The following is a 16,391-nucleotide window of genomic DNA, read 5'->3' on the forward strand; positions in this document are numbered from 1 at the left end:
TTGGAAAATGGCTGCAATGAAACAAAGAGTGAAAAATTTAAAGGGGTCTGAATACTTTCCGTACCCACTGTATGTAGCCTGTACCTAAACTTCCACAACACTCCACATTACTGAGACCATATAAGGGACAGTTTTTAACCCCCTGAAACTGTGAACATGTTGTGAACATCCCTGTCTCCTACACAATCTGTTTATATACTGCTAGTTTATTTAGGCCTACACATTTCAGTGAAATCGCCCCATTGATTGCATTCTCTGGCAATGTTTTCCTGAATTTAAAAAAGTGTGGCATTTATTATACTGCAGATCCAACACGGTCTCACGGAAGTTTGTGAAATGGTCCCGTTACTTTTAATCTATTGAATTTGTTTACATGGACACGTTCATTCTCGCGGCCTCTGGTGGACGCAACAACGGTGAAATTAAACGTCGCACAGGGGAGGCGGCGGCGGTGGCCCTTACACGATCCGCGGCCTCTGGGGGACGATAAAATGGGGAAATGAAGGGCGACACACGGGAGACGGTGGCGGTCTCTGCGGGAAGCACGACAACGGCGATGGTTGAGTTTACAAAAAAAAGAACAGGGAAAGACACGTCACACGCGGGAGAAGCGCGACAACAACGGGACGGTTGTGTTAAGGAAAAGAACCGCGGGGAAACTGATCGTCACACGCGGGACATGATCCCAGTCTGTGTTGTTTGAGCCATCCACCACCGCAACCAGAGATGGGAAGTACTAGATGGGATACTCAAGTAGATTTTTCTGATATTTTTACTTTACTTTACTATTTATTTTTGTGGCGACTTTTTACTTCTACTCCTTACATTTTAACACAAATATCGGTACTTTCTACTCCTTACATTTTAAAAATTGCCTCGTTACTTTCGTTTTGTACAAGAGGTTGTTATGTCGGACAATAGCGCATACACGCGCAACACACCGCGAGCGGGTGCGCGTGCTACACGGAGAAAAAAGTGAGAGAAATGAAAAGGAGACAAGCTGTCCGGAGGATAACCAGCTGAGATTGTGTGTGTGCGTCTTTGAGAACTGTAAGTCGTATAACTCATGTTGTCAGTTCACTTAAGCCTGTTTTTGGTCTATAGTTCTTCACATTTAAAGTAAGTAAGCTAGTGGTTTCGGTGTGGTCTTCACCTGTTAGCTGGGTTGCACGTTGATATTAATCAACACTTTCACCAGCTTTATTCGCATGAGTTTTTGTTTTTGACCAAACTTCAGATACTGTAATTCAATTGACAAGTGGATGGAAACTTAGCTAGAGAGAAGTCGTCTCTGCCTGTTTTAACAGACACACCTGGGGCCAAGTTGGACACCAGAATCATCTTTAATCCAGTCCTAATCTAGTTCTCAACTTTCACATCATTTCACTGGAGTTATCCTTATTATTGTTTACGTCATCAATACCATATTCAATCTAAATGGATGGGAATACATCTACTGTAGGCCTACGTTGCATTTGACGCACGACTAAGACAACTCAACAGATTCAGCATTCTGCAATAATTCACAGCAAATCATTGAGGCTTGATGGCACTAACGTTAGCACATAGTAGTATGGAGGGCGACATGGTTGAAAATGGAGAAAACAGCAAGACATTCCCATCATCCTCAGCCTTATCTGAGAGAGATGTTTGAGACAGAAGGCATCAAGAAGGACTCCTGGCCAATGTGCTGGGGAACTTCTTCATTAATGTCTGTTTAGTCATTCATATTTTAATCCTTTATTTTATTTCCAGAAGCCATATTTGAGCACACACATACATGTAGATTAATTTACATGTTAGGGGGAAAGATTTAAAATAGAAACTGGATCTGTGACTTCTCACAGAATCACAACTGAATTCATATCTTGCTAATAAGTCAGAATCGTATTAACCTGGAGTCCCAGTCTCTGTCATAATAATCATATATGTTATGTTTTAAGCCTATTAGCAGACATCCATTTAAAATGTAGCCTTTGCCATATAAAGACATGTCCTCCATGTCTCCTGTTGTCCCTCAGCGTCTCTCTCGTAACATTTGTGTGCTCCAGGTAGCTTTCGCACGGCTACTTTTACTTTTATACTTTAAGTAAATTTCGAAGCCTGTACTTTGTTAATTTTACTTGAGTAAAGAAGTTTAATTAGTACTTCCACTTTTACCGGAGTATTTTTTAACACAAGTATCTGTACTTCCACTTAAGTACGGAAAGTGAGTACTTTTGCCATCTCTGACCGCAACCAACCTCCCTATTCCTTACCCTAGTCGCGCTGTGATCAGAAAAGATGCTTCACATTGAAATACATTAGTTTAGAATCCGTGCCCACCACCACAAAAACAACAACGTGAACGTGTCCGTGTATACGAATCAATAGATTAAATAACGTGACCATTTCACAAAATCTCATGAGACTGGGTTGGCAAACCTAAAGCCATTGGAGTACAGAATGGATGCTTTGGCGTACATATGCTTATTTTGTATCCTGTGTCCGTGTGAGGTCTAGATTATTCTGTGACATCTGTGACATGCATATGTTAAGCAGGTTTAAGGTACACCATGTTCACCATCCTATTTTAATGTGTTTGCATGATAACATTTGCTTTTTAGCACTAAATGCTATGTACAGCGAAGGCTGACAGGAATGTCAGTTTTGCACGTATTTGGTCATAAACCAAAGTATTGGACACATTGTCATTTTTAGTTGATGATGACAGTAGAAGAAAGGTTATGGGATCACCAAATTTGATCTTAGTTCGCGCTGAGGGGAACATGAACATTTCTGTGTGAGTCCATCCGGTAGATTCAAATATTTCACAGAATAAGTGAAACCATTGACCTGCTGGTGGTGATGGAGGGAAAGACAGCAGATCAACAAAGTCAGAAGGAATAATACTCTGGGGACCACAAATAGGTGTAAAGCCTTTCATGGCAATCCATGTTATATGTCATATGTTGATAGACAAACATAATATGGTCTGAATTTATGTTTAGTTGCATATTAATATAATATGTATGAGATAAGATGGTTTGTGAAATGCATCAGTTTGATGGTGAAGGTCTTTTTTGTTTAAGGGTTAACATTTTGAAAAGACAGTTGAAACATTCCCTTGATATGTTGTTTTGTTTAGACATTTTCAGACACGCTGGTGCTATGTGATAACAAGTGTCTTTCAGAAGCAAATGTTAAAGTAAAAAAAATACCCATGCTATTTCTTTTTTTTTCACACATCATTTTTTTCAAAAACGTTGAGACAGTCTGCAAATACTTATTTAATACGTACAATTTGAACTGATGATTTTGGTCATATGGGTAAAAGAAAAAAGCTCACTCACTGCTCTGAGATTGCCTTTTCTAGACATGGTCGGAATTAGATTCAACTCCTAAAAGGTGAGCTCACAGAAGAGTTTTTTGTTTTTTTTACTATGTTGACATCTTCAATTTTCCAGGAAATGTTTTCTCAGCCGCTGTTTAAGGCTCTGATTGGCTTTTGGTGTGATATGGTGTGGAGTGGCGACCCTGCCTTTTGATTGGGTGATGCAGGAAGCCGCATCTGTTTCATGCAAGAAGCCTGAATCCTCTCATTTCACACACCGTTTGAGAGGAATGTAGGAAAAATATGGCACAGAGAAAGAAAGAACATAGAGACAGTTGAGAGAAGTGTGATGCAGAGGAAACAGGAAAAATCAGAAACGGGTTATTTAAAAATATATTGAAGAAAAAGCAGACCACAAAGGCAATTTGGGAGAAGAACTGGGAGAAGAGAATATCTTTTTCAGTTTATTCAACCTCCACATCCCCACCCCTTTTGCACTCTGTGTGTCTACAGTGAAGGCAAACTAATCTGTACTGACAAGGACAGGGCTGACGTCGCAGGTTTGATAGATCCAGGGGGAAATCTCCAGCATACATAAATTGGTTATTTTACGTTTCATCTGCCTCTTGACATGGTTTCATTTTATGATCTCTTTCATTATCTGTCTGTCATCTGTCGATGTTTATCACTCCATAAACACATCCATTCCACACAGATGAAACAGGCATCACTGGATGAAGAGCCTCCAGCCCCCCAGACAGCACAAGGTTAAGATTAGAGTGCAAGTGTTTTATGAGGGCCATACATTGACTAACAACTGTGATTTGGCTCACTGAGCTGTCTTTGGGGGAGAATTTTGCTCATTTCAGTTGTTTCGTGATGAATAAGAGATGTGGTCTGTTTTTTTTTCTCTGTCATCCTTTCCTGCTTCTTCAACCCTCTAAAGCCCCACAGGGCCTCCGAAGGCCCTGCTGGCTGAGTAACTGGCCTGGAACAACCTTCTCCAAACTACTACAACTACTCACTTTCAGTTGCGTCTCCGGTCTGCTGTCCACCAGTGCGGTAGAGAAGGAATGTCAACAGCCAGTCCTGCTAGTTTCAATCATAGACTGTATGTAAAGATGGACATTGCATCTTCATTTGTTTCAAAAGTGTAGCCAAAATATTCCAAAAATGGGCGCTGCCATCTTGTAAGTTTGGAATCAGATTCTGTGTAGTAATTAATATTCCTATCTGGGGCTGGGACACATTCATACGGTTTGAAAAAGGACTTATGGGACTTTAATTTATCATTGCACTTACAATAACGAGCGTAGTTTAGGTCATCCAGTCTAATCTCTGGTTTTTCCTTCACGAGCACGCACACACACACACACACACACACAAACACACACACACGTCAGTCGCAGGGGAAACTTATCAGAGAGCCGACAGGATTGAAACAGCAGCAGCTTCAGCGAAATCAGAGTGAAAAAATCATTACAGCGTACATTGATGTTAAAATGTGTACAGGTTGGCAGGACGGTCTGAAATGTTTTGCACGGTCTTCCGCTGTACGTTTTGATGGTAAATGAGAGATGTTCGAGCCACACGCGTCTTGGTAAACAAGGAAGTGAACATGGCCACGTACGTGTGACGTCAACCCTTTCTCACCCTCGCTTGGTCATTGGCTCTCAGAGTCACATACTGATGCAGAGTCTGGCATGTGGGACTGCTGGGATTGGTTGAAGTTGAAGTATTGGTCAAATTTGCGGTATTGGTCAAATTTGCGAAAACGTAGCTGATTTTTTCAACTAATGTCACAGTGATTGGTTGAATTTGCGTCAATTGGTGCGATCGAGACATCGCAAAATCCTGGAGGGACATTTTGGTATCAAAGTCCCGGTCAGCTGTTAATGATGACGTTTCACCCCGTTCTGTTCGAGTGTTCACCCATACACTTGAACATCAGCGTGATCAGAACTACCTTTTTTCTTTTTGGTGGAAAATGTTTCTATAGGATGTCACAAGAATCATCAGGGAGAACGCACAAACGCATGCGCACACGCACACACACACACAAAATATGGTTTCTCCTACACCACATCCTAATTTTTTAATAATTATATTTTAATGACCCCCAACTACATCAGGCTAAAAGATCTCATTATGCACACAAATCGGGATGAACAACCGTAGTCAGGGGTAGTCTCCACTATTAATGTGCAGTGACCTTTATAACTACACTTTAGTATGCAGCAGATGGAGCTCCTGTTGGCACAAAGTTTCACTCATTAGAGATATTTTCTCATTTCCTGTGAGGTCATCCAACTAACGAGAATCTCAATGTATTTATTTGAGAGACATCGGACTCCAAATACAGTAAACACTGTATGTTTATGTAGTTCACTTATCCTGCACAGATGGAGGATAAGTGAACTACAAATAATTGAAACAGCTGCAAAAGCAAATCATCCGTGTCACCACATACACTGCACTCAGCAAGCAAGAAAAAAAAAACAGTGATTACATCTTACCAAAACATCTTCTCTGCACAATGAGAATTCCATTACAGAAATGGTTCAACAAGTTTTAGATATGTGTTTATTCACTTTTGTGTCGAGAGTAAGATAAGATCAATGCCACGCTCGTGTCTGTACATATGGAGCTAAACGCGCCAGCCTGGCTCTGTCCAAAGAATTCAAAAAAGACTTGTCATATCTTATTTGTTTAATCCACACATAAAAGTAAAACCAGCAAGCTGAGCTAAGGTTTCACACCGTGACTTTCAATATTATTGTGTGTCCATGCATATCTCCTAAAAATTTCAAACTTTTCCTTTAAAAAGGCATAATATGTAGTATGTTCCTTAAACAAAAACGATGTATAGACTAATACAAAAATAGTCCATGCATCTTCTTAAAACATCTTTCTTGGAATGCACATTTACGCAGATGTCCTACTCTCACCTTTGTCTGACCCACGGCTAACACACACACACACACACACACACACACACACACACAAGGGGTGGGAATCACTAAAAGCCTCACGATAGGATATCGTCACGATACTCATACTACGATATCATGGACATTTTTAACATATTGCAATAGTCTGCAATATATTGCAATTTATTACCTTTAAATTATGTCCCTTCAAATGATGTCCCCAAAAGGAAACTTAGTGAACATCTGTTTTTTATCTAAAAAATATTATCTCTCATGTACAGCATGCCCACATAATGACTGAGTCATTGGCGATGAAGTAAATCCTCAAGTCTTCTGGCTCCCAAATTTGACAAGAATGTATCCTCTTTTACCTGAATGGAGCACTCTAAGGTATTAGTTTGTATGAACATACTGTACAGGCACACGCAAACTGTCTCACTCCGTCTCCCTCTCTTGTTGGACTCGCTGTCGATTCACTGTATCCAAATAGATTCAAGTCTTTGATGTATCATTGTTGTCGGTGCTAACCAAATCACTGCTGTGCATGAAAGGAACCCCCTCGGGTCTTCAAAAGAGAGCAGACTTGTTCACTCTCTACCTTTTCTCAGATACCAGATACCAATGGAGGTGTTAAGAGTGAAAAGAGGAAAAACATGGCTGGATGTTTAACAGGGGCTTTTGTGTTGTGCTAAGCTCCACGTTTATTTTCCTGTTTTGGAGTAAAAAAAAAAAAAGAAAAAAAAAAGGGACTTTCCTTCTTGTCACTTTGTTTTGCTGGTATGCCACTTCTTACAGCTCAGAGCCCTTTTGTTACTACAAGAACGTGTTTGAAATGTATCTTACAGAATTTAAAGTGTGCACAGTTTCCTCAAAGTGGATTCACTTTACCCTTTTCAGTTTGTGCTTTCACACCCAACAATAGGACTGACGAATGGAGATACCTCAAAAGCCTCCTCAAAATGACATGACCGATTTTCCACCTCATTTCACCACAACAAAGCTGCTATGATACCATTGTCACTGTTCACTTTTGTAGTGGCACAGTCAGTTCTGTGATCCCAGTAGACATTTGGTTTTTATTTTGGCCCTTTTAGCCCCGTTTCCGCTCTGTTGTTTGTCTCAGTCTCTGCGTCCACCTCATGGCAGGGGAAGTGATGGTTGCCAGTGAGCGTATTAAATTGTATGGTAATCTCGCTGAGAAAAGGGCACACAGTGCAGTTATGTTCATAATGAGACGTGGAGGAAGTAGGCAGACCTCTCAGACCAGTGGGCTGCAGACATTCATCATCCCAAACACACGCTGGCTGAAGGGGTGAGGGTGAGAGAGAGCAACATGCCCTCTATTGGGAGCAACAAAACACTGCAGTAGGGAGTGGAAAATGGAAAAGAGCAAAGGCAAGAAAAAGACACAATGAAGACGACACCAAACGACAGATTAAATAGAGAGCCAAGACGAGTTGTATTGTAGTGTTCAGCACTAAAGCCCTGATTGTTTGCAGCTTCATTGTTAAGCACGACTGTGTCTTGCAGATAATTGATTTGGCTGTAATTGTACACCATAAGCGTAAAGCACATAATCATTGCAGTCACTACTACCCCCGAGCCCAGCAAGAGACCCCACTGTGCCTCTGTAGCATTCTGAATTTCTGTCTGAGAAAAAAACTTAAAAGGAAAAAAAGAGAGTGATGTATGGACTCCGGCAAGTCCACAGCCAAACACCTAGAAGTAACATACAACTACATTTGGAACTGCAAGTACGCGTTTGCACTCAGCAGTTCCTACATTTTGCGTTTGATATCTAAGTTTGATGAAAACGAAATTGATTTCAAAGAGAACACATTTGCCTAGAAATTTGTAAACGGCACCCCATGAAAACATGGTTAAAAAAGTGTAAACATCATTTTTCTCCTGTAACAGTTATTTCAAGTTTTATTTGGTTATGTCATCAAAACTACTTTTGCAGGAATATTTGGCAATGCCTTTGACTATTTGATAAATCCTTTAGCAGATTTTGGAATCATTTATTTCTAGAGTACTTTGTACTGTGAGTAAATGTAATTAAAGTGGGGATTGTTGGGGGGAGATGGGATTGAGAGGGAGGTTTACAAAAGTGTGACATTTCCAAAAGATGGATGGAATGTCTTGATTGTAAATTGAAAAATGTTGGCCAGTAAACATTAAAGGATAAGGCTGGCATTATTTTATATTTTCTAAACAGTCCACACATTCCATTATGGACACCCCTGTAGATTAGGGGTTAAGACGCCGACCATGAATAGACGCATTATCAGTTCAAGTCCAACTGGGGACCCATCAAAAGACCAAAACCAACGGTGTGTTGGAGAACCCGTCTCTTAATACTGTCCGATTTCCAGATTCTGGCTTAGCTTCGTGCCAATTTGTTCCTACTGAAAATGTAAATCTTTAAAAACTGTGTACAAATGTGTAGTTTAATTTTCCAAGAAGGCTCAGTAATCTCCTTAAACAGCTGGGCCCCCTTGCACCTGTGTAGCTCACCTGGTAGAGCGTTTGCCCCATGTAAACAGAATCAGTCCTCGCCGCAGGGTTAGCTGCATGTCTTCCACCTCTCAGCTGTCCTATCAAATAAAGGCCTAAAATGCCCAAACAATTATCTTAAAAAAACAGCTGGGCACTGTAGGTTTTAGCTAGCATTATTCAAACAGGAGTATATATTGCATTTCTTGGGGACTATTTTCAGAGGCGGATTACACATTTGGTGCTCTGTTGAATATTTAAGGAAACAGTTGGGTGTATGTGCCATCTGAAAAACTGCAGTGCCCCTGTTTATAGAACAAAGAAACATGTTGCACAGTGCAACACTGTTTACAGTGTTACACTGCTTAAAATTAGTGTTGGTAGGATAAATTCATCCAAAACATCATCAATTGTAATGTATTACATCTCAGTATACCTGTTTAACTCTTCTGTGTTCAAATAGAATTATATCTCAACAGCACTCACTGTGTGGCCAGATGCACACCGACATCCACCCCAAGCCAAAGCTTTTTAGTGGCCTTTGGAAAGACATTAGTATAATACAGAACATTACCAACTGAAACAGAAAAAAAACTTTCCTCCTGACCCAGAAATCCTATTCAAGCCGTTTTCACCCACACTGATTTCCAGCTTCCAAAACTGTTTTTCCTTTCAGTTTTCCACCAGAGTAGGTCCTTAAATCTGCACTTTGAAGTGAGGCTAGCGTCTGAAGTGCAAACACATGTATTTTTTTTTTGGGGGGCTTGGCCAAAATATGTTAAAGAGAAACCTTGGATCTTAAACCCCCCTTCCTCACACTTAGTTGGGGCTCTCTCCAGCTTGTTTTAATTGTGCAACATCCAACAACATACTGCTTGGGACAGAAATAAAAGACTATGGTATACAAAAAAAAATAACTTTATACCAAAGCCTAAGACATATGCATCTACTTTTTCTTGCCTTTAACTTTTGTTTTTACTGCCATTTGTAAGAAGTCTTGTTATACAACACAAAGGTTTTACCTATGTGTAATAGTATTTTTCAGGACAGCATGCGTATCTGTGCGCGGTTTTTGTAAAAAGGTGTTGCATCGAGTCTGGACTGTGACAAAGAACACCTGAGGGAGAGGCAGCAGCTTGATCAAACCTGGCGCTCAGCAAATAAAATGAATTTGGAGGATTTTATTTTGCATTCATTGTTATTTCTGCTTTGTTTGCATCTCCATCAGCTGAGAGACAATTATTGGCTCAGCCCTGGCAATCTCTGCAAGAGAAGCAAGAGGAAAAAATAAATTGCTTTTTTTTGCCAACATCATGGTTCGGTGTGGATGTGAGAATGGATTTCAATACCGCCGCAGTTATAGTTTCATATTCATTGTGAGATGAAGGATACGTTGCTTAAAATAGCGTATCCCTGTGCAACATCTGCATGTAACAGAAAAAACAGTGTATATAATATATGTTACATGTTTTCTTCAAACCTGATTAAAATGTCCAATTAATTATTCCACCCTTCTCACTCCCATAAGGTGGATGATAAAGACCAGTTTTTCTTTTGTTTTCCCTCTAGCTCCCGCTCATTCCACCTTCTTTAAGCTGATTCTTCTTCCCTGTTTCCTCACTATTTTCTATCTTCTATTTTCCCTATTTGCCTCCTGTCTCATTCTCATCGTAATTTCCTGTTCCACATTATTCCATGGATTTTTTGCTTTTTCCGTCTCTTATCTCATCTATTTCCCTGCTTCTTTCTCATCCCTTTTGACTCCCCCTTTATTTCTGTCTTGCTATCCTTTCACTTGTGCCTTTCCGATTGCTTTTCGTTTTATCTAAATCCGCTCCTGACACACAACTTCTCCATCTCTGCCCTTGCAGAGCGGAGGCACCGGGATACCAGCGAGTGCTGCAAGTGGACCTCGAGGTGAACGGGCTGATGATGACTCCGGGGGGGAGGGAGGTGACGTGGCAGGTGGAGTACCCACTCACCCGCACCTTGACCAGTGAGGTGCCGACCCTCATCCGCCTGGCACCGCAGGACCTGGGTGGCATCGTGCCGTTAGCCATGGTGAGCAGTGGGGGGTTGAGCTGTGGTGGGAAGCTTGGGTGTATGCAGACATTCCTCATTGTGGTACTGTAAAGTTGGGGTGTTGAAATTATTCATTGCATCGCAAACCTAGACAATTCTGCATTGGTCATTGGCTACTGATGGTACTTACTTGTTGATTTTTCCAGTCAGTCAACAGATACAATAAAAAGGGGAGTTCATATATGACTGCTTGAATTTGTTGATGAAAACCATGTGTAGAATTATATTACAATATTGCGGAGATGCATTGTGGTGCACAGTGATATTGAATCCGGAGACCAGTGAAGATTTACACCCCTACAGTAAAATCTGTATTTATTCAGGATTACACCATGACCATGGAAAGTCCTGATTCTGTAATATTACACGGTATATTACATATTATAATATATAATAAGATTATTATTGTTCATGCATTTATGTGTAAGCAGCATTTTACTGTTGTAACTGGTTGAGGTGGAGGATTTTTTAAATCTATTTTAACTAAGAACTACAACTAAGGATTATTATCCCTTCCTGATTATATTCTTGATTAGGCGATTGATTGCTGGCTTTGTAAGTATCTAAAAACAATTTAAAAACAATGAGAGCTGCTGTTACAATTACCCAAAGCAACACCTTCAATATGACTATTTAGTCCAACCAATAGTTAAAACCTACAAATTCATTAAAATTGAGTGACTTTATCTAAATAATTAACACAAAATCCTCACAGAAGTTGGAACCATGAAAGGTTTTTGCATTTAAAAAATGAGTTAAAAGGACGCTATGCAGTTTTGGGAATGTCTTCGCTGTTTAGCTTTTTGGTCGCAGGTTTCTCTACAGAGCTCCCCCTACAGCTTCAAAATAGATACTTGGCAGCTCCTCTGTTTACTTGTGTTTGACTCCTGGGTCTTTCAGTCTGCCGTTTCCTCTTTCTTTGTTCCTCCGACAATGCTTTCCTAGCTTTCTTGCTTCTTTTTTGCCGGCTCAGGCTTGATGACAGTGTGAAAAACTCCATCGCTACCTTGTTAACCGGTTCCTGAATGGCCGTGCGTGCAGTGCTTTGAAGCAATCCGTTACGTCGCAAGACCTGACATCACATCTCTTCGATACTTGGTTCAGCCCTACTCAAATTTATTATTGTGTGGTGTCATATTTTATAAGCGTTACAATATATTTCATGGAAAAATCTTAAGTTCTAATGAGACTAGTTAAAAAAGATGTCAAATAATTGTATTGGAGGACATATTTCCCTTAGAATTGCAGTAGAAGTGGCAAGAAAGGAAAATCCTCAAGTACCTTAAATTTGATCTTAAGTGAATGTACTTAGTTATAAACCAACAGTAGACCTGTGGCAAGACAACAGAACCAAACTAGCACGATTAGACTAAAACAAGGTAATAAATATAAATACAGGTCTTGGTTTTTTAGGAATTGAGTGGATCTGTGAAGACCTCTAAGGAAAAACGTACAGTGCAGCCCACAAGTGTTTGTTGTACTTCATTCATTCCTTCCTTCATGGCTCCATTCAAGCCCATTGGTTTTTAAAATCTAACAACTATTATAGATTAAAGTGTCACCCGACCGTATTAGAGGGAGTCTTTCTTGCATAGTAAGCCCATGACAATGATGCTAAAGATACAGACAAGTCAGACCAAGGATAATTTTATAACCAAACCTTGGAATGCGTTTAACTGGCAGAGTGAGTCAGCTGTCCTAAATCCAACTGAGCATGTTTTGCACACACTTAAGATGAGACCAGAGGGCAAAAAGCAAAGCATCACCAGAGGAAACCGATGTCTCCTGACATCTAGGCATCATACACTTCAGAGCTCATTTAATGCAAATATGGGTTTTTCACTGCACATCAAACAGGATGGCTCTATTTAGGCTGATTTTAACGATCATCTATACCCACTATATTAAAGAAATGCCTCGAATTCCTATGCTGTTCATCTGATGTGGATATAAAACACCCTCAAATTGAAGCGTAGACTACACATTGTCATTGTTCCACATCGCATGCAGTGTGAAGTTTATTGCCAACTTCCTAGCAATAGAAAGCTGAGGAAAAAAGCATAGTACATGAAGTAAACTATCTACACAAAGATCCACAGCCGCATTGCATCCTATATTTCCAAAGATAATAGTTTGGGCTGTTACTTAGCAACTGCTTCTTCCACTTGTTGTAGAGCAAATACTATAACATTTATTCAAAGACTAACAAAGACAGTGAACAAACACAATCTTTCTATTTAAATACACATAAAGACAACTATTATACACTATATTGAAGCAGACTTAACCTTTATCAATGACTAATACCTTATGCAAGAGTTGTTGGTGGCTGATTTACATATATAACAAAGAAAACAAAGATCAGACAAAGCGCTTTTAGGGGGTGTTGTCGTTGGCACAAAATGTTCTATACATCTTTATTATTTATGACCAGTTACCACTGGAACCATTTATTTCGTCCGTGTTGCAAAGTCAACACATACAGTAAAGTACAGGCAACCTCCCTCTGGCTTCCTGGCAGAGTCCCCGACACCTTCAGATATTGATGCTGTGTGTCCATTGTCATCGTCGTATTCCCGCTTCCTATTCATTTCCATGGGAGCAGCCGTGCAATGCATTATGGTAGCGTAGCGGGGATATTGGAGAACCTGGGCGTCGAGTTGCTCGCTCCTCATTTGCATAAAGTTGAATTCAGCCAACCTTATGCAAATGAGGAGAAGCCGACTTGGCTTGCTGCCTCTCAAAAGCAGACGGAAATCTTTTAAACTGACCTTTGTCGATCCTAAATGAAGACAGATTCCGCAACTGTATGGCCTGTTTCTCCCTTAAAATGTTTTCAGAAACACGTTCCGGTGAACTATTTTTGTAAATACGAGCCAGCCCCACGTGATGCATTCATCCAATCAGCTGCAGCCTTTGCGATCCTCTTGTCTTGCGTTTTTGAACAGTTCCAACATCAAGCCAATGCAGATTTGTCTCAGATTTGGGGCTTCTACAGGGGAGCATCAAACACTGCGGTTGAGCGGAAAATCCTTAAAGTCCTCTAGTGGGCCGTTGCGATAAGAATCATTCTCTCCTCTTTATTAAGGGTTTCTAAAGACTTAGATTATGTTTTTTTCAGAACCACGCAGCTCGTTGTGGATTGTCCATTGTTCTGAGCCTTTAACCTCTGCATGGCACAGTAAGAAGACTGTTAATACTGATACTGAAAATTACTATTATCCATTGGTGCCAAGTATTTTAAACACAAAACTTGCTCTTTTTAATTGGCAATAATCTGGTTTGAACCTCTCTCAGACTTTGCTGACAGAGAAGTTAACGGAGTTTGGATTTAGACAGTCCAAACATGAGTTAATTGTAAAGTGGCTTAAGATTGCTAATTGTATTAGGATGACAATGTAAATTGTTTCACAAAATGAAAGGGAAACCATTTGGTATGCTGCAAAGAGATAAGAATAGTTTTCATTTTCCTCACTGATAATGGCCACGTAAAAATCAAATGCCCTCGAGTACTTTATAAAATGCTATTGTGGCAATTAGGTGAGGCAGCAGTTCACCGCTGATTTACAGCTTCTGGTCAATAAAGTAGCCTTTAGACTACATTTTTCTCTGTCCATGATGAAATGACAGTTAATCTAAATTTATAAATTGATGAAGAGTTTAAATAGAAATGCAACATTTTGAAATGTTGCGTTTCAGATAGACTTACTGAAGACAGAGTGTCTTAAGTCCACAAGGACATCCTGATATCATTTACACAAAAAAAGACAACATTGCTACTGTAATAATGCTAATGTGATAAACACCCATACATTTTTCTTATTTTCTTAATGATAGTCACAGTAGAGCAATATCATAAAAAGCACAGGCAACAAAAATGAGAATATAAAACAAAAGCAATACTGAAGTCCATAATAAGATGGATAAAACCATGAAGATAAAGTCGATTAAAAGTGTCTTGAGACCAGATTGGATTACCTGACATCGAAGGCTTATTATCTTTAGTATTTTAATTATTTGAACATTGATTTGAAAATTGTATTGCCAGCTTTATTGCTGAAATGTGGGGCATTGTCGAGTAAGTGTCTTAGATAGAAATTTGAAAGACTTAGGGGCCAGTAAAGTTTATTGATAACTTAACAGAACATAAACCAGCTAAATGTTTATCTGATGCATCAACAGCAGAAACAAGGAACAGCCACACAGCTCTGCTGCAAACACAGCTCCAGTACACATGGCTCGATTATCGTATTTGCTTACCCTCACTCAGACAAACAGCTGGGAACTTGCACCGATTCTTATTGACCGACTCATAATCACAACAGATGAGAAGGTTGAACAAATGATAGAGGAAATAAATAGGTTTGTAGGGGAAATATCGGAAACAACAGGAGGCGAGTGATAGAAATAGGAAAATCTCTTGTGTGTGTAGTTCTCTATATGCTGAGATACATAAAGATCAGCTGGGGGTTTGGGGAAGTTACAACCCGTGCTGTGTGATGTGAAAAACACTGAATTACCTGAAATGAACTGGGACCCCATGCAGCATTTTTTTGTGCTTCATCTTTCCTAATGTGGGTAGATTTTGCAGTGTAAAAACTAAACAACAAGCTTTGATAAAAGTTGGACAACTCAAATTTAGAACATAAAGTTTAACTGTAAGTTTTTACAACTTACACTTTCCTGTTAACTTATAATTTTACATCATCGCAACCTTGTTTTTATTTAACACGTTTGTTCTTTGTGACGGATGGCCAAGTAGAAGTAACTTTACTTTGCTCTTTGTTAGGTCAGTGTAACTTCAAATCAAACCGTGGAACAGCAGCCTTTAGTACAAGTAAACAATTAAATAGCATTGTAAATATTCAATTTATTTTATTATCATCTGTCTAGTGAAGCACCTAAAACAAAGCATTTGATGTGGTTTGAGATGCTCTCCATATTTTGTTTTTAAGAAATGTAGATCATTCATGGTTGTCGACTTCAGTAAATTAAATGACATTTCACTGTTGTGCACATCAATAAGGTAATACGATTAAACAATCAGCTTTGTAGTTTTAAATCAGATAAACATTAAAGACTACAGCTTTAACTCCACATACATCCTTAGATGTTAATTGCCATCCAAGCACTGAGACATTTGATGTCCTACCTGAGAAGACCATACAAAACTTCTAAAAATCACCTTTGCACAAATTGCTAGATGTATGATGTGATTTATTGTTCGCGTTTTCATGATGCCAACTGGGCAAAATTCCTCTGTAGCTGTTTTATTTTTATCATCTTCGGGGCCCGAGCATCAACAACGTGTGTCTCTATTCACTTTAAGAAAAAAGATCATAGAAAAACAAATAATGTCCTGGCAGAAAATAATGAGTACCTTTTCTATTAAGTTTATAGACATTTCTGGTAATCCAAAAACGGAAACACTACTGTGAAAACCTTTGACAGAAAATGTCTTCATATTAACACAGCATATCGGCCCGTATTTCAAAGGATTTTTCTAACAGTGTTGAAATTGATAGGATGACGATGATGATTATTATTACCATCATCTTTACAATTTTGGT

General features: G+C 39.5%; 1 protein-coding gene across 2 annotated transcripts in view; it reads left to right on the forward strand.

The window, feature by feature from the left end:
- LOC117959096 (transmembrane protein 132C-like) overlaps positions 1-16,391 on the forward strand; it is a 141,543-nt gene that overhangs the window by 92,927 nt on the left and 32,225 nt on the right. For both annotated transcript variants that reach the window (XM_034895999.1, XM_034895997.1), the window contains exon 5: positions 10,611-10,800. In XM_034895999.1, coding sequence (XP_034751890.1) covers positions 10,611-10,800 — 190 coding nt within the window. The remainder of the gene's footprint in view (positions 1-10,610; positions 10,801-16,391) is intronic.

This window comes from Etheostoma cragini, chromosome 16 (genome assembly GCF_013103735.1).
Source record: "Etheostoma cragini isolate CJK2018 chromosome 16, CSU_Ecrag_1.0, whole genome shotgun sequence".
NCBI lineage: Eukaryota > Metazoa > Chordata > Actinopteri > Perciformes > Percidae > Etheostoma > Etheostoma cragini.